The sequence below is a fragment of the Phascolarctos cinereus genome, unplaced genomic scaffold, assembly GCF_003287225.1.
Source record: "Phascolarctos cinereus isolate Bilbo 61053 unplaced genomic scaffold, phaCin_HiC Scaffold_4;HRSCAF=312, whole genome shotgun sequence".
Classification (NCBI taxonomy): domain Eukaryota; kingdom Metazoa; phylum Chordata; class Mammalia; order Diprotodontia; family Phascolarctidae; genus Phascolarctos; species Phascolarctos cinereus.
Genome location: NW_027555847.1, coordinates 713,256,855 through 713,275,528, shown reverse-complemented (window position 1 = coordinate 713,275,528; position 18,674 = coordinate 713,256,855). Strand labels below are relative to the sequence as shown.

At 48.9% G+C, this 18,674-nt stretch overlaps 1 protein-coding gene across 1 annotated transcript in view; it reads right to left on the bottom strand.

The window, feature by feature from the left end:
- MYO18B (myosin XVIIIB) overlaps window positions 1-12,316 on the bottom strand; it is a 330,341-nt gene extending 318,025 nt beyond the window's left edge. Inside the window, 8 exon segments of the mRNA XM_020996632.2 lie at window positions 1,165-1,265; window positions 2,593-2,735; window positions 3,589-3,609; window positions 3,612-3,786; window positions 6,599-6,775; window positions 8,851-8,963; window positions 9,775-9,841; window positions 11,801-12,316. Coding sequence (XP_020852291.1) covers window positions 1,165-1,265; window positions 2,593-2,735; window positions 3,589-3,609; window positions 3,612-3,786; window positions 6,599-6,775; window positions 8,851-8,963; window positions 9,775-9,841; window positions 11,801-12,226 — 1,223 coding nt within the window. The 5' untranslated portion in view covers window positions 12,227-12,316.
- Between the last annotated feature and the right edge of the window lie 6,358 nt (window positions 12,317-18,674).

Below are 18,674 nucleotides of genomic sequence, written 5' to 3'. Positions count from 1 at the left end.
GTATAGCGGAGACCAGTGGATTTGGGGCTGGGAGACCTGAATTTCCATCTGGGCATTGGGCATTGTTGCGTGTTAAGTGTGTCATCTCAGGCAAATCAGATTCCACATCTGTGAAATGGGCATCCAATTATATCACAGGGAGAAACAATTTCACAGAAACGAGTCACAGAATCTCAGAGTAAGAGGGAACTTCAGAGGGCAGGAAGTCCCCCCCACACCAGAGGAAGGAATTCCCTCCACAGCCTCCCTGACCAAAGGTCCTGCCGCCTCATGCCTCCCCTCCCCCCAGCCCCAATTTTAGTATTCTCTTCCCTAGGCTCAACACCCCCGGTAACTCATCCTCACATGGCAGTCCAATTCATTGTACAGAATCAGAGAATTTATTTGTGGAAACAAAATGGTCCAGTGCCTCAGAGTCACAAGACCTGAGTTCAAATTCCACCACTGATGTTTGTGGTTTTTGTGACCTCAGGTAAGTCATTTCAACCTCCTGGGTCTCAGTTTCTTCCTCTGTAAAAATCCAATAGTATAATCCCATAACCTCAGTAGAATGGGGGCGGAGGCCGTTTTCCCTCTTACCTTTGTACCCAGAGCACATAGCTTGGTGCTTGGCATACAGTAGGTGCTCCATAAATGCTTACTGAATTGAATTAAATTGAATCAGATCTTAAAATTGGGTGGGCTCAGAGGTCCAGACCCCTGCCAGATGCTGGCATCCCCTCCATGTCATCTGCGACAAGTGAGCCCTCCAACCTCAGCTTGAAAAGCACTGAGTTTGGAATCTGAGGGCCTGGGTTCAAATCCTATCTTTGCCAGAGCCACCTGCTGGGCCATCTCACCCATACCTGCCCTCCTCGCTCTCCCCAGGTCCACTATCTGGAGTTAGAGGACCTGAGTTCAAATTCTGCTTCTGATACTTACTGCTTTGAGGACCTCAGATAAATCACCTCACCTTTGTCAGCCTCAGTTTTCTAAAATGAAGGATCTGGACCTGTGAAACTTATCTTCCCCATGACCTCCATTAATAGTGACCCCTTCCTTCCAAAAGAGCAGCAAACATTCAGGCCTGGAGCAATATCCGGGAGCAAGCACCCAATGCCCAGGCCAGATCCCTGGTTCACCATTGTCCCCCTGCCCTGAGACTCCACACCTGTGGGATCTTACCTGGTATTGAGATCCAGCCCCGCCAACATCTGGGAGAAAACAGCAAAGTTTCCCTCCCCTTCTGGCTGCCGGGCCACTCGGATTCTTTCCATGAGCATGGTCTAGAGAGACAGAGGAGAAAGAGAGTCAGAGACAGAGACTTTGACTCTGCATCATTCCCACAACCTCCCAAGGCACATTGTGTGGGAAAATAGAGACCGAGGTGCTAAGTCATGGCCTAGACCTGGGCTGGTGTCCTAGTAAGGCTGAGGCACAGGCAGGGAAGCAGAAAGACCTCACCGCCGTGGTCCACTCTTCTTGCCAAGAGGGTAAACAGCAGGTGAATATTCATGCTTCCCCACCAGCTGGAGGCCACTTTGGAATACAGTGGTGGGGCCATCATTGTTCATTCATTCATTTGTTCATTCATTCATTCATTCATTCATTCGTTTCCCCCTCATTAAGTGTTTCCAACCTCCTCTCAGTTACTCATGCCTGCCATGCCTCTGGGTACCCCACCTGGTGCCCCTTCCACCTCCAGTCTAACCAGAGCTTCCTGCAGGGGCATCTCGCTCAGACCTACCCTCCCAACTCTTCACAGACCCTCTAGACCTTTGTCTCCTTGCAGCCAGCCCCCTGTCCTATTTCCCATTCCTTCAGGAGGCAGGTGAAGTCAATAAACAAATGCAAGCCGAGATGTTAATAGCTAACATGGTCCTTATGTGTTAATAACCTTTTTTCTCCCCCTCTTTATCAGAGGCTTTCAATGCCTCAGCCCAAAGAACTGATTTCAATCAGCATTTCAGGCTCCCTTAAAGGTAGAAAGAAAGAGGAGGGATTGGGGGAAGGGAAAGCAGGGAACCATCCTTTCCAGGGGCCACATGGATGATCCCTCATTCCACCCATGCAGCAGGCCACCCAGAGGCCTCGTCTGCAACCTTAGCGGAGCTCTTATCCCTAGAGGCTCTTTCCTCCAGCCCTTCTTAGAACCTCATCCTCCGGTTCTGTTCCATCCAGAACATTTCCAGAGGGGAGGGGGGAAGGGGGCAGATGGGAACAAAGAGGCCGCATGTTCCCCACACACGGATTTGCCACAGAAGGCTAAGAGAGCAACTGTCTAATTTCAGCTTTCACTTTTAAGATTCTGCTAATGAACTGCTGAATTATATATTTACTTATGAATATTTAATCCCTGCAATATTCAGAAGCACAGACAGGCCTGGGCATTTGCTCCTGAAAGAGATAAATTGGGTCACTGAACAAAACTCAGGAAGGAGCTGACAGCTCCCATACCAGCCAGGGACAGTTATGCTGACAGTGACAGTGGCTGTGATGGTGGCAGGGACAAGGGCCAGCTGGCTCCTGCGGTGCCCAGTCACACAGAAAAGGGAGAGTCCGTGGGGCTCTGCACCCCAGCCCAGCCCACCCCGACTGCAGCGGCACCCTCACCTGGAGGTGGGCCGCTGTGACACGGCCAGTAGCGTTGAAGTCTAGGGACATGACCATGGAGAAGCGTGTGGAGCTGTGGCTGTGATCAGTCAGCACCGAGCCGAAGGCCCTGAGGATGGTGAAGGTGGCACGGATCTTCTCTGCTGCAAAAAGGCAACCCCAGCAAGGCACCAAGTCACTCAGTGTTCCTTCCAGGCCCCTCTGGATGCCCCCAACTCCCTCCCTTCCATTTCCCCCCATTCTCATGGCCCAGCCAAAATGGCCCTTATACTGTTCCACATCTATGGCATTTCCCATCTCTGCACCTTTGCCTTGGCTGTCCCCCCCCTGCCTGGAATATCCTCCTCCCTCACCTCTACCTCTCAGAATCCCTGGCTTACTTCAAGAAACAGCTCAGCTATTACTTTCTGCACCAGGGATTCTTAAATACTTTCTGTATACTGAACCCTTTTGACAATCTGGTGAAATCTATGGACTCCTCAGAATAAGACTTTGAAATAATTAAAAGAGATGCTAAATTTCTGTTAGAAGCCAGTGAAAATAAAGCTGTAATTTTTTTTCCACTCACGCTCACTAGTGCCCTGAAACCTGTCTACCTGCCGTATCTACCCACACCCCCTCCCCCACAGGGGTGTCCTGATGATTAAACAAGATAATACATGTAAAGTCAGTCAGACGGTCGTTAAGCATTTATTAACTCCCTACTATGTTCCAGGCACTGTGCAAAGCGCAAGGGGGAAAGACACTGTATAAACCTTAAATTGATATATAAAAGCTAACTATTGCTACTAAGAGGGACATTGCCATCTCTTTAAATATACTCACCTATGCATACATGTGTACAAACATGTATGTATATTTTGGTATGTACCTATACATGTGGGTTGCATTGTGTGTACATGTGTATGCACGTGCCCATATAAGCCTCAACCATAAGTGTGCCCCCCAAGTCCACACACATACACATGCACCCGTGTCCACAAAGACAAACTCTACCTGAGACCTGTCCATCCACGTGCCAGCGCTGCCCACCAGGTACTCCAGGGCTCTCTCACAGCAAGTGCTTTTGCCAGACCCGCTCCTGCCCAGGGGCATGATGGTTTGGTCCTGGTGCTGGCTCAGCATGGCCCAGTAGGCCTTCTGGGCTAGGGAGCAGACGTGGGGCGCCAGGCCATCCCTCCTTCCTTTGGGCACCTGGAGGGGGGGGGGAGATTCCACACTGTATTAGCTCTTTCATTTAGGAGCAGAAGGAAGTGAGTCCTGAAGGAAAATAGGTTTCCTAGGGTTAGCCTCCCAAACTGGATCAGCCCTGAAAGAATATCACTCCATCAACACATAGAGGTCAAGAGGACCCAAGGTGAGGCCCCTCCAAGAGCAGACTCTCAGCTCCCACTGTACCCAACAGGTCCCACTCAGGATGGCCTATGACTGCCCAGCTGTGGGCAGCAGCCTCAGCTAGCTTGTGGCAGGGACCCCACCACCAGGACCCAGAACCTAGGTTTTCCCTTAATGTGAAACTTTGAAATGATCTAGTCCCATTAGATTGTAAGCTCCTTGAGGGCAAGGATTATCTTTTGCCTCTTTTTCCATCCCCAACATTTAGCACGGTGCCTGGCACATAGTAGATGGTTAATAAATGTTTCATGATGGATTGACCAATCTACTTAAAGCTAAAAACAAGCAGCAGAAGCATTTGAAGGAGGGAGGGTGTGCAGTCAAAAGAGCGTCTCCTCTGAGCCCCGCAGTCCTCGCCATCTGCCACATGGCCAAAGCCTCTTCCCTGCGGCATCTCCCACTGTTCCAGTGTGGGATCCTCAGGAGCAGGAACTACCTATCTTTCTGTTTTAATTCCCAGCATTTGCAGCAGGCTTGGCACAAAGTAAGTGCTTAATTTAATCCATGATTTTTCAAGTCAGAAGACCTGAATTTGAATCCCAGTTGCCTACGCGACCTTAGACAAGTCACTAAATCCCTCTAGGCCTCAGTTTCTCCATTTGTAAAATGAGGGGGATTGCTCTACATGGCTTGTGAGGTTTCTTCCAACTCCAGGACTCTGACTCGACTTCCCTTCCAGGCTCCCAATGCTCACTACTCCACTGTAGAGTGGCCCTTGAGAGATAGAATAATGGCATGCTATGGCATCCTGCCAAGCCAGCAAGACAAACCCCAGGACATCAAACCTCCTGTTAGGGGGCTCCGGGGTGGGTCAGGCCCCCACTTCTATCTCTTCTAAGACCCAAGAGGACAGGTCCCTACCACCAGCCAGGAGAGCCCCACATTCCCTGAGAGACTCACACCTCACACACTCTTCCCACTTCCTCTCCATTTCATTCCCAGAGGTTCCAAAAGCAAGGGGCTACCTCCACCAGAAGCAAAGACCCTGCTGCTACCTCCCCGGGTTCCCCCAACCTGCTCCCCAAGTTCTGGACCCAACTGTGGGTCTATGCTGCCACCTGGTGGTCACAGAAAGCAAAACTGAGACTATGGCCAGGAGAGGGAAGGATTAGCTTTTAAACCTCTAATCCTATGAGCTGTACACATAGAAGGTGGTGAGGATGGACATTAGCGGATGGAATAACCACCTTCGTGAAAGAGGAGCCCATTGGCACCCCAGCTGCTCAAGAGACCACAGCAATCTAAGTTTTAGCACCTACTATGGCCCCAAAGTTTATTTCCTCATCTATCATCGTTATCAGCTGAGTCCCAGAGGGACTGAGCCACTTGGCCAACCGGGGAAGCCCAAGCATTTATCTGTCCCGTATTATGTGCCAGGCACTGTGCCAAGCACTTTAAAAATATAATCTCATTGGATTACGGGCAAAGCTGAGACTAGAACCTGGGTCACAGAATCACAGAATTTCAGAGCCAGATATGGCCTCATAGTCCATGGAGTGCTGACAAGTAACCATCTATGTTGGAGTGGGCACTAATGGACAGGAGGTACTTCCTGACACGAGATAGAACCTCGCCCTCGAGGGGCCAAGCAGAACTCAACTAATCCTGGGTAACAGCTTCCAAGCACTTAAAGACAGCCGTCTGCCTCCCCAAGTCTTCCCTTCTCCAGGAATCCTGACTCTCAGGCCAGAGGTCTTCTATTCAATCAGTTTCTCAAACTATTTGGTGTCAGGACCCCTTCACACTCTTAAAAATTACTGAGGTGTCCTCAAAGGGCTTTTCTTTATGAGGGTTAGATCTATCACTGTTTTCCATGTTAGAAATTAAAACATCTCAGCATCGTTATGAAGAGCTTTGATCTCATGGACCCCCTCAAAGGGTGATCACATTCCTCAATGCATACTTATCCAAGTCCCCGAGTCACCTGGGACAGATTTAATAGGACTTCTAGCCACAGCTACATCACAGCTGTCCTTGGAGAGGTAGAAACAAGGTGCTTAGCCCCCAGTCCTTGAAGGAAATGTAGCATTGCCCTGGGCTCTCCCCAACCTTGCAGCTCTCTCTGAATTCACAGGACCCAAGCCCAGAGCTGAAAGGGACCTCACAGGCCATGGAGTCCAATTCCCTCGTTTTACAGATGAGGAAACTGAGGCCCAGAGAATGGAAGCGACTTGCCCAAGATCACACAGAGTCCAGACTGGAAGGGATTCAGAGCCCAAGTCCAACCCTCCCACCTCACAGATGAAGTTGAAGCCAGACAAGTGAAATGACCCCCCACCAATATGCAGTTCAGGATCTGGTATGGAACCTCCTTGCAAGCCTTCCCACAGCTGCAGAAATGAAAACTATTCACATTATTATTGTGGATAATAACAGAAGGCACTGAACAAATACATATTAAATGAATTAATTAAATTTAATCCCATGTACACTTGCTGAGTACCCATTCTGGATGAGGCTCTGTGTTAGGAGTTAAGGACTCAAGAAAACTGCCGCCGCCCCTCAGGGTGCTTATATTCAATTCAGTGGATAAACACATATGAGCAGAGGCCCTCCCCAATAACTCCCAGTCTTCCTCCCCACCCCCAACCAAGCCCCATTGGCACCGTACCTTCCAAGACAAAGGAGCTGGGGCGCCCTGGGGCTGGAAGACGATCAGGTCTGGTCCTGTGTATGTGTGCAGGAGCTGGGCCTGGTATCGGTGCCAAAGTGTGTTCAGGACGCTGGACTCATTGAGGCTCTGCAGCGAGGCCAGGTTCTCGGCCAGATCCAGCTCCGGGGGGTTGGCCTAGGAGGGTCCCACAGTTAGCCATTGTGGGCTCCCTCCTCCCTGGGGGCCTCCAGGGTGGAAGGCCACAGAGACACGCGCTGAACGGCTAGGAAAGGACGCTAAGGCCTGTGGTCAGCAGACTCCGTGGGCTCAGATACAAGGAAGAACATCAAAGCCCCGACATAAACGAAAGGCACAGAGAGACGCGCAGCCCCCAGGGAACTCTCACCATTAGGTCTGCTTGATCTGGCCTCCGCAGAATGTAGCTTGTTCTAGCTGGAGGGGACTTTAGAAGTCCTAACTGAAACCAGCTTCTCCTGCAGAGCCACAGTGTGATGATAATGGATGTGATGCTGAGGCCCTGCAGGTAGGAGTCTAAGTGCCCTCTGAATCCTCAGAGGGAGATTAAATATGTACCATCCAATTCACCCTTCATTCTGGGGCAAAGCTTCAGTCACCCTCACTACTCATAACACTCCAAACATGAGTTCAAATCTGGCCTCAGACACTTCCCAGCTGTGTGACCCTGGGCAAGTCACTACCTCTGTTTGCCTCAATTTTCTCATCTGTAAAATGGGGATAATGATAATATCACCTATCTCCCAGGGTTGTTGTGGAGCTTAAATTATAGTAATTGCTTGGTGTCTGGTGCATAGGAAGTGCTATATAAAATATTAGCTATTATTACTATGAAGTCCAACAATGTTCAAAGCTAGGCACCAGGCATATACTAAGAGAAATATCTGAAATACCTATATCCCTCAGACAGCTTGGAAGCTATGGGAAAGGAACGTTCCAGTGGGGTCACCTAAGTAGTCTAGGCCAATCCATACTTGGACAAAGATCCCCTCTACAACATCTTAGACAGGTAGTCACCCAGGCCCTGCTTGGAGACCTCCAGGGATGGAGGCAATCTATTCTTCCACTCTGGAGTAACTCTCATTGTCAGGGAGTGCTACCATAATCTAGCAGAAATCTGCCTCCATCATTTCCGCCCACCGGTCCTTGTTCAGTCCCTGGGGGTCAAGCAGGTCAATGCTAATGCTCTTCCCCATGGCCAGACTACAAACAGCTACTCTTAACCGCAGATCCAGTCATGTTCAGCCATCATTGGCCCTCCACCACCTGCCAACGGGCAGCTGGTCTTTCCGTCCTTAAGGCTCACATCCCTCATCTCCACATGAGCCAGACCTTCCTCACACACCCCATGAGACTTCTTGTACCCCTCGATGGACCTACCCTGTAATGTGGGGCCTTACAGCTCCCTGGGTTGGTCTTAACCCTTACTAGGCTGTGATCTCCTTAAGGCCAGGGGCTCTGGCTTCTCTGAACGGTGTATCTCCCCAGCTCCACCCCAGCAGCTAGCACAGTCCTCTCAATACAGTGGGTGCTTAATAAATATATTTCCTGTATTTTATTCAGTTGGATTTTAAATGATTCTATCTTATATGAAAGTGAGCATCGGGGAAATAGGGCCCTGGACTTGAGGTCAGGAGTTCAAATCCTGACTCAGACACTTACTAGCTATGTGTCCTTAAGCAAATCGCTCAAAAAAATTCTCTGTGCCTCAGTTTTGCCCTCTGTAAAATGACCTTGGAGGTCCATTCTAGTACTGGGTCTATGATTCTGTGAACATTATTTGGGAGAATACAGCTACTTTCAATGACAGGATTAGTCTCAGACATATCTGAGTCCTATGGTATGCATCTAGAACTAAATAGATCTTTCTAGGGCTTTTTTTATATTTTCTGCTGCATCACATCTCAGAGTCATAGATAAAGAACTCACTTTCTGGATAAAGGTCATGATCAGACTCAGGGGCCTGTGCAGTCTTTCCTATCTCAGAGTCTATGACACTGTGATCCTCCCCTGGTCACTGGACCCTCCAAGGAAGAAGGCCATTGGCAAACCTTCCAACTTCACGTGGTGGACACAGGCCTGATCTAGGGAGGAGGCAGAACAGGATGGAGGGGCCAGGCAAAAAGCCCACCAGTGGGGTTGGGGTTTCTGGAGGGAAGATGCCCCTCACAATTAGAGGGGTCCTAATGGAGACAGAGAATCAGGGAAGAAGACCTGGAACCGGGGGGACTTACACGATGAATGTTCTCCTCGTCCACCTCAGTGATGGATTTGTCTGCATCAATGCAAAGTCTCACTCGCCCTGCAGCCAGCTCTGGGGTCCCCACATCTGGCTTCAGCACCGTTGCTAAGAGGGGACCCCCCCCCCGGAAAGGAAGATCAGGTCATGGTATTGTACACACACAGACAGGGGAGGTTGGGGGCGGTGAGGGGGTAAGGGACACAAGGGATGTCTGAGGAAGAGGTGGATAATGTTCACTGCTTCCCCCTAGGGCCTAGTCACATCAGCTTGAATGAAATGATATGCATGGAATCCTAGAACCCAGAGCTGTGAGGAACCTAGAACATGAAGTTGCAGAGTAGGGAAAGAGCTTAGAACCTGAAAGAGCCAGAAGGGGCCTTAGAACAGAAAATGTCAGAGCTGACAGGGGTCTTAGAATAGGTAATGTCAGGGCTGGGAGGGGCCTCAGAACAGGGAATGTCAAAGCTAAGAGGGGCCTTAGAACAGACAATGTCAGAGCTGAGGGGCCTTAGAACAGAGAGGGTCAGAGCTGAGAGGAGCCTTAGAACAGGGAATGTCAGGGCTGGGAGGGGCCTCAGGACAGGGGATGTCAGGGCTGGGAGGGGCCTCAGGACAGGGGATGTCAGGGCTGGGAGGGGCCTCAGGACAGGGAATGTCAGGGCTGGGAGGGGCCTCAGGACAGGGGATGTCAGGGCTGGGAGGGGCCTCAGGACAGGGGATGTTAGGGCTGGGAGGGGCCTCAGGACAGGGAATGTGGGAAGTGTTTGAGACATTGGAGATCATTGGCCCAAATCCCTTATCGGACAGCTGTGGACAGAGACCTGGAAGGCAGACATTGCTTGCTCCAGGTCCCATGAGTAGCAAGACACAGAGCTACAGGTGAGGGGACTCCCGGGGGCCCAAATCCACAAGTTACCCAGTGTGAATCCTTCCTTCTGAACCAGCCAGACTTTCTCAGCTTCGTACCATCTGTCCTCCGGCTCCTGGGCACAAAGACAGTGAAATAAAGGGGGAAATTTAGCAAGCAAAGAGAGTCAAAAGATTACAACAGCTAGCATTTCTCTAGCATTCACTACGTGCCGGCACTGTGCTAACCACTTTACCCACACTGTCTCCTTTGATGTTCACACCAACCCTCACAGGCAGGTGCTATTATAAGGCCCATTTTACAGATGAAGAAACTGGGGCATACAGAGGTAAGTGACTTGCCCAGGGTCACACAGCTAGTAAGTATCTGAGGCAAAATTTGAACTCAGGTCTTCCTCCAAGCCTGGCACTCTACCCACTGCCACCTATATCTCTTTCTTCAGGATGTCAAACTCAAGTCCTCACTTATGAGGAATGTTTTAGATGTGGTAGAAATGTGCACTATTTTTTGTTCATTGATTTCTATCAGTTCAATGGGATGGTCAAATTTGGGATTTTAGAACTATCGGTATAAATAATCTCTAATATTCTAAGCTTTCGAGCAGGTGAGGATCTGCATTGGCCAATGCAATCAGGGTTTTGACCACACACGTATATTAATATATATCATATACACATGCACACATATATGTGTATATGCATGCTATATGTGCACATATACATATATACATATATGCTTATATACACATATATACACATATAAATGGTTTTTTATTTTTGTGGGGATTTTTTTGGACTGGACCTATGATTTCATAGCTTTAGGGGACCTCCAAGTGCAGAAACTCCTTCTCCCCATGCTGATCAGTCTTCTAACTTGAGATCTTAGAGAGCTTGTAGGGCCCTCATAAGCTAAGTGACTTGCCAGGGGCCACACAGTCAATGTGTGTCAGAGGTGGCACCTGAACCTGGCTCTTCCAACCCTGACTGCTATTCACCATGCCACGTTGACGTGACCTGCCCAGTGTAAGTCGGCTGTGGTCCACTGGCAATGAGGACTTTCCCACCAGGTACATTGTGAAAGATGCTAGAGAAGTGCCCAGAAGAGGAGGTAGGCTGGTCAGGTTGCAAGGGTGAGGGAAGATGCTGGCCAGCCCGAGTGCTTGTACGGATACCTACCACACTTTCTACTATTCACATAGCCCCTCTCTGGAGAATCTATAGTGAAGCAAGGACAAGGCACACCATCTGAGAAGTGGATGAGTTTGGGTCTGCTGTGGTGGACAGAGTGCCCAAAGTAATAATACCATAGAATGACCCAGAGCTGGAAGGGACCTCAGCAGCCATCAGGCCCAATTCCTTTATTTTAAAGATGAAGGAACTGAAACAGAGGTCAAATGACTTGTCTAGGATCACACAGTCTTTCTAACTGCAATTCCAATGTCTTAGATACTGTCATGCATCAAAGTCTAATTTACCACCCCTGACATTTTACATTTGTGGGTTGGTACTCCACCTTGGGGAGGGCATTCCATAACCCTTGTAGACTGTGGGCTCTGAATGTAACGGGTCAGGCATCAGGGCTGGACCCACCTCAGGAAGTTCTGGTCCCTAAGTCCCATGGCCTAGTGACTCCTCTGCATTTTTTATTCCCAGAATGGAAGGAGGAAGCAAGGGCCTGAACTGGAAACGTTTTCCAGAGGCCTGACGTTCCATGGATGCTCCCAGACTATCAGCTGGAAGTTGACAACTTCTTGAGACTGCCCCCCCTCCTCCTCCCCCTCTTCCTCCTCCTTCTCCACTTCCTCCCCCTCCTCCTCCTCCCACTCTTCCTCCCCCTCCTCCTCCTCCTCTTCCTCTAGGGATCCAAACAGGGGCTGTCTCCAAGCCCCGAAAGCCCTACCCACCTCCTCAAGAAACCTTGCCCAGCTTACCATCTTTTCCATAGAGAAGGGCTACTCTGTTCTTCCCAGGGGAAGTGGCTTCCTCTCCCCTTGCCCCTCCCCACCGCAGATTCTGCACCTTTCCCCACCCCCACCCTGGCCATTCCACATTCCCAGGGACGGCAGCATCCTCACCTTGTCTGGGTCGACACTTTGGCCTCTCTCTCCCTCTGCCTTCTCTTCCTCCTCCATCATCACCAGGGCTTCTTTGGTCTCCTCCTTGTTATCAGGTGTGCCTCCCTCTTTCTCAATGGTGGGAGATCCATGGCCCTCCTTTCCTTCTTTGAGAGCTTCACTCCCATTTCTTTCCCTTTGGGAGGAGTCATCTTCCTTCCTGCTTTTGCTTTGGAGACCATTCCCCTTCTCATCCCCCTTCCCCACCTGACTCTGGGACCCACACTCCTTCCCTATCTGACTTTGGAGTCCACTTTCCTTTCTGCCCTGACTTTGGGGCTCACTATCCTTCTTCACCTGGGTTTGAGATTCACTGTCCTTCCTTGCCTGACTCTGGGAACTGCTCCTTTTCCTCCATTTGTTCAGGGATTCACCCCACCTTTTCATCTGGATATGGGCTCTGTCTCCCTTTCCTGCTTTGCTTTGGGCCTCCTTCACTGTCCCCACTGTGTCCTTTCCCAGCTTGCTTTGGGGCTCATCCCCCTGACTCTCCTTTTGTGTGGGGCTGGCCCTCCCCCTTTATTTGGGGTGTTTGGGCTTTGTCCTCCAACCCTTTCACCCCAGCCTCACCTCCCTGATCTTCCCCTTTGGCATGGGGCTTGGTCCCCAGGTCCTCTTTACTCTGGGGCTCACCCCCTGTCAGCCCCTTGGTCTGGGGCACCTTGCTGCACTTGCCCACTTTGATCTGAGGCCCTTCACTCTTCTTGGGAGGCATATCTGTGGAGCCTGGGCTGCCCACTGTCCTCAGTTTCTCTGCCTTTTTGGCAGAGTCTTCAGTAGCTTTCTGTGGACCACAAGTGTCTCCTGGAGGTTGCCCTTTCTTATCCCCCTTTGGCTCTGGAATGGAGGAAGGAGGCTTATGGGCAGGAGAGTCAACTGGGTGAGTCCTCTGCTCTGGCTTGGGTAATTCTGAATTGAGCTTGGCCACCATCAGCAGCACATCACTGGTCTTCCTGGCCCTCTTGAGGGGCTGCGGCTTCCTCGGAGGGGTCTCCATGGTGCCATTGCCTTGAGAGTTTTCCCCATTTATGCTGCTCGTCAGCACCGGTTCTGGGCTGGCCATCCCTTCCTTCTCATTAGGAATGTTCTCGACAACAACACTAGGGCTGGGGGATGCTGGATCAGGCTGGCTGCCCTGGGGACTCTGTGATCCAGAGGGGTTATGGCTCCTCTGGACAGGGCTGTCACTATTTTCTGGAGCCTAGGAGAGAAAACCACATCTGGTTAGACTTTGCATTAGGACCATATGAACAGGATCTTCCTAACCTCCTAGTACAGAGGTTCTCAAACTTTTTTGGTCTCAGGCTCCCCTCTACACCCTTAAAAATTATTAAGGACCCCAAAGAGCTTTTCTTTATTTAAGTTATATCTAACCATATTTGCTATACTAGAAAGTAAGGCCTATACATTTTAAACTGTTTCTTAATTCATTTAAAAACAGAAATAATAAATCCATTATTTGTTAGCATAAATAACATATTTTTAAATGAAAAATAACTCTATTTTCCTACTATTTTTGCCAGACACTGCGCTAAGAACTGAGGGTACAAAGAACATTAAATACTTGTTGACTGATTAAAAAAATTAGGGGCCTGGTTTTTTTTATCTACTTTTGGAAACCTCTTTAATGTCTGTCTTAATAAAACCCAGCTGGATTCTGCTATATGCTTCTGCATTCAATATCTTGCAATTTGTCGTTTTAGTGGAGGCATATGAAGAAAACTCAGCTTCCCACAGATACAGAGTGGGAAAAGTCTGCATTTCAGCAGACAAATAACCTCTTGGTATTGTAATGAAAACAGTTTTCATTTTGGGTCCCCAGATCACACTTTGAAAATCACTGCCTTAGTTGATTATGAGCTCTGGCAGTGGAGAGACCTTATTTATTTTTCTTTTTTTTTTTTTTAGTGTCTTTGTCTTCCTTTGTCTCAATGTAATGGACAGGATAAGAGCTGACTTCAAGTCAGGAAGACCTGAGCTCAATTCCTATTTCAGACATTTACTAGCTATGTGATCTTGAGAAAGTCATTGAACCACTTTAAAATGGGGATAATAGCACCTAACTTATAGGGCAGTCGTGAAGAGCTAATGAGATTTTTGTTGTTATTGTTGTTGTTAAGTCGTTTTTCTGTCACGTCTGACTCTTTATGACCCCATTTGGGGTTTTCCTGGCAAAGACACTGAAGTGGTTCAGCATTTCCTTCTCTAGCCCATTTTACAGATGAGTAAACTGAGACAAACACAGTTAAGTGACTTGCCCAAGGTCACACAGCTACTAAGTGTGTGGAACTGGATTTAAACTCATGGAGATGAGTCCTCCTGACTCCAGGCTCGGCGCTCTATCCATTGATCAAGTAGCTGCCCCTCAAATGAGATTAAGGTGTGTAAAATGTTCTGTAAAAACTAACTCGCCATCTTGGGGAGGGTGGGGGGGAGGAAGGGGGAGAAGTGATGGTTGATAAATCAAACCAAATTAATAAAATTTTAAAAAACTAGCTACTAAAACTGTTCTTGTCTTCTTGTTATCCGCGGCACCGGTAGAGTGCTGGGCACATAGTAGGGCCTTAATCAAAGAGCATTTACTGAGCACATACTGCGTGCCAGGCACCTGCTGGGTACTGGAGATACAAAGATAAAGACAAGACAGTTCCTGCCCTCAAGCAGCTTGCACTCTCTGGGTGGAGACCACTCGTACAAACATAGTGATAGATAAAATCGACAAAAGGTGAGGACATCAGCAGCTGAGGGCGTCAGGAAAACCTTCTTAAAGAAGGTGGCACAAGCTTAGTTTTCAAGGAAATAAGGGATTCTAAGAAATGGAGAGAAGGAGGGAGGGCATTCCAGACACGGGACACAGACACTGCAATGTTGCAGAGATGGGAGATGGAGGGTCACGTGTGAGCGACAGCAAGAAAGCCCCTCTGACTGTGTCATGGTAGGTTAGGACCAGGTTTGTATAGAGCTTTAAATGCCCATTGAACTGACCTGTGATGCAGACTCTTGTGGGGGGTTGTGGCTTGGGTTATTGAATTGAATTGAATTGGAGAGAGTCTAGTCAGCCAGGCATGATCTGACTTTTCTCTGCCTTCGTCACAGCCCCTACTCAAAAATCTTGAGCGGCTTCCAATTACCTACAGGACATTGTCCCACTTTATGGACCAGCGTTGGCGCCACGATTCCTTATCACAGGGATGCTCTGCCTTCACCTGTCCCTGAGATACGTGGCTGGCCACTTCAGCCTTGATAACTGGGGATCCCCAACCCCTCTGCCTGGTTCTTTCTGATACCCCATTGCTGACTCAGCCACGGTGGCTTACTAAAGCACCATTCTAACCACGGCGCTCCTCTGCTTGCTAGATGCCAATGGCTCTCTATTATCCCCAGGATCAAACAGAATACCCTGCGTTTGGCTTCTAAAGCCCTTTATCACCTGGCTCCTTCCCACGACTCTAGGATACTTACAGTTCACTCCCCTGCACACGCTCTGTGATTCAGCCACACTGGGATCCCTTGCCCAAAGCACTTCATCTCTTGTCTCTGTGCATTTGCGATTATGTAATACCTCCAGGTTTGCAAAACCCTCTACAACTATCATCTCCTCTGACTCTTGCAACAATGCTGCGAGGGAAGGTGTCATTGTCACCCCTATTCTACCGATGAGGAAGCTGGCATTCACAGAGGTTGAGCGACTTTCCCCATGCTGGGAGAGCTCTCCCTGCCAGCCTGCCCCTCTCAGAAGCCTGGGCTTCCTTTAAGACTGAGCCCAAGCTTCCACTCCTCCAAGAAGTCTTTCATGCCCACCCCACCCCTAGTTCCCCTAGTTCCAAATGCCTTCTCGTCCAAGACTGCCATCCACCAGCTGAGCATATATATATATATATATCTCCCATATGAAGGTAGCTGTTGGCATGATATTAGAATGTAAACTCCCCAAGGCCAGGAACTGCCTTAGCCTCACACCGCTCCCAATGATGAACATGCTGTCTGGCACATAGTAGGAGCTTGTTCACTGACGACTGATTTACTGCCTCGAATTTCCCACTTGGTAAATGGCAGATGTATCCTTTTTTATCATTATGTTTGTTTTTTATTAATTTATTTTGATTTATCAACAACACTTCCATATGCTTTTGAGTTTGAAATTTTTCCCCCCCTTTCCTTCCCACCACCCTCCTGATATAGGCTATACATATACAGCAGATGTAATTCTTTTGGCACATCATTCCCTGTGCCTGATCATGGGCAGAAAGGGCTTTTCTCCAGGAGGCACTCTCATATCCTCTCCTATCCTGAGGCCGGACTGAAATGCAGACTTGGGAAGAGACATGAATTGATTTTAGCTGCACCGTCTTAAAAAGTCAAGTGGCCATTTCTTATGCAGCCTGCTGAACCTGGAACCCAAATGTCTGGAGTTCAAGGCAGTTTCTTACACTTACTAGCTGTGAGACTCTTGGCAAAATCACCTAAACAAGGCCTCAGTTTCCTCATCTATAAAATGGGGATTATAATACTTATAGCATCTTTCTCAAGGGAATTATAAGATCACAGAATCAGAGCTGGAAAGTACTTTAAAGGTCATCTCCAGCTGATGAACTTGTTTTTTAAAATATTTTGGTAACTATGTTTGAATATAACTGGTTTCCTTTGGAATCTTCTATATTTTATTTATGCATTTAAAACTAGGATTCTGAAGAGGCAGCTAGGTGGTGCAGTGGATAGAGCTCCTACCTTGGAGTCAGGAGGACCTGAGTTCAAATCCAGTCTCAGACACATGACACTAGCTGTGTGACCCTGGGCAAGTCACTTCACCCTGATTGCTTCACCAAAAAAGCAAAAAAAAAAAAAAAAAACAAACCCAAAACTAGGATTCTGAGAAGGGGTCCACAAGCTTCACCAGACTAACTGCCCAAGGGTCCATGACACCCAAAAGGTTAAGGAGCCCTGATGTGGGCCAGCCTCTTCATTGTACAGAGGAGGAAACTGAGGTCCAATGTCACAGCGTGAGAAGGACTTGGGTCCCACCGTCCAATGACTGCTCTCTCCATTAAACCACACTACTAACAATCCAGATTCAATCCAAAATATTTAGTTACATATCCAATGTACAAAGCACCAAGCTAAGACCTAAAAAAAAAAGGCAAGCAATCCTGATCTCCAGAGTCTTATCTTCCCTGGAGGACGCACCATGTAAACAGTCAGTCAATAAACATTTATTAAGTACCTACTGTGTGCCAGGCATTTCGCAAAGTGCTGGGGATACAAAAAGACCCTCCCTGCTCTCAGAGTTTCCAATGCAGCTTCCAGCTACAGCATTGCTTTTGTCCTGTCTGTAAAAAGCCTCAAGATGGCATCTTGCCAGGGCCCAGGCTTTCATGCAGCTTCCTGTAGTCCTCTCACCACAGCCCCATTATCTACCCATCTCCACCTCACTTGGACTCCACCCCTTGGCTCTGATAGGGGAGCCTCTTACTATGTGCTTGGAAGCTGGGCTTTCCTTGTGTGTTATCTTTCCCAACTAGACGATAAGCTCCTTGAAGGCAGGGGTCTATCTAGCACGCTTTTTGTTGTCTCTCTCCATCACTTAGACCAGACTCTGACACAAACACTTTATCTCACTAGCTGGTCACTGTCCAACCCTCTCTACCAAAGCCGCCTTAATTAAGTGCCCACTTCAATCAAAAGTCCAACTCCCGTGGACGGAGGTGACCCTGGGCCTTTGAAAGCAGTGCCAGCTGAGCACGAGCTCTGGCAAGGCCTGAGAGAGCTGGCAAGTTATTCTAATGATCATCCCTCCGGTCATTAGGGCAGGCTGGTGAGAATCTGGATGTCTGTCATCTAGGGACCAGGCTGGTCAAATTAGAGAGACTTAGCACCAGGTTGGTGCAGACGGTGGAACCAGGGGCAAAAAGCCAACTTAGGCTTCCCAGCAATGAGAGCCACCCCAGCTGGTGGGGGCAACCGCAGGAGGCGGGGGGCTCCCCCAGCCTGAGGTCTCCAAGCAGCAGCCGGATGACGATTTGTCAGGGACCTTAAAGTGAGCCTTCATTTCGGTTATAGGTAGGACTAGATCAGGGGTGGGGACCCGCAGCCTCGAGGTCACGTGTGGCCCTCTAAGTTTCACAAAACAAATCCTTTCATTAAGGGGATTTGTTCTGTGAAGTTTGGATTCAGTCAAAGGGCAACTTGAGGACCCAGAGGGCCACAGGCTGCAGGTTCCCCAGCCCTGGACCAGATAATTGCTGAGCACCCTTCCAAAGCTAGATCCAGGACCCCACCCATGTGAGACCCTGGAATGATTGCTACCTGATTTACTGTACTTCCTCCTTATACTGAGATGTAGATATCCGGCTTCCAGCCCTTGTCAACCTACAGAAGGCATCCCTTGGAACACCCATTTGGTGCCATGCCTGGCCCAGCCCATGATCAGAAGACGCCTCTCACTGAGGGCCTGGTGGTGGTGCTTTCCTAACATTTATGTAAATGTCACTTTGGATTTGGGCTCTACCAACCTCCTCCTTGTCAGAAAGTCGGACTCTGTTCAGGGAAGCAGCCCAGGCTCTGATATGTGAGGTTTCACCTATTTCTTACCTAGAACAGAGCTTCCATGACACTCTCTGGTGTCTCTGTTTCTCTCTCTCTCTCTGTGTCTCTCTCTCTCTGTCTCTCTCTCTTTGTCTCTCTCTCTCTCTCTCTCCCTGTCTCTCTGTCTCTGTCTCTGTCTCTCTCTCACACACACACACACACACAGAGGCAAGTTCACAACACACACACTTTAGAAGATAGGGATATAAATAAGAACTAGACCTGTGCTTTCACTGACATAGGAAACTACAGG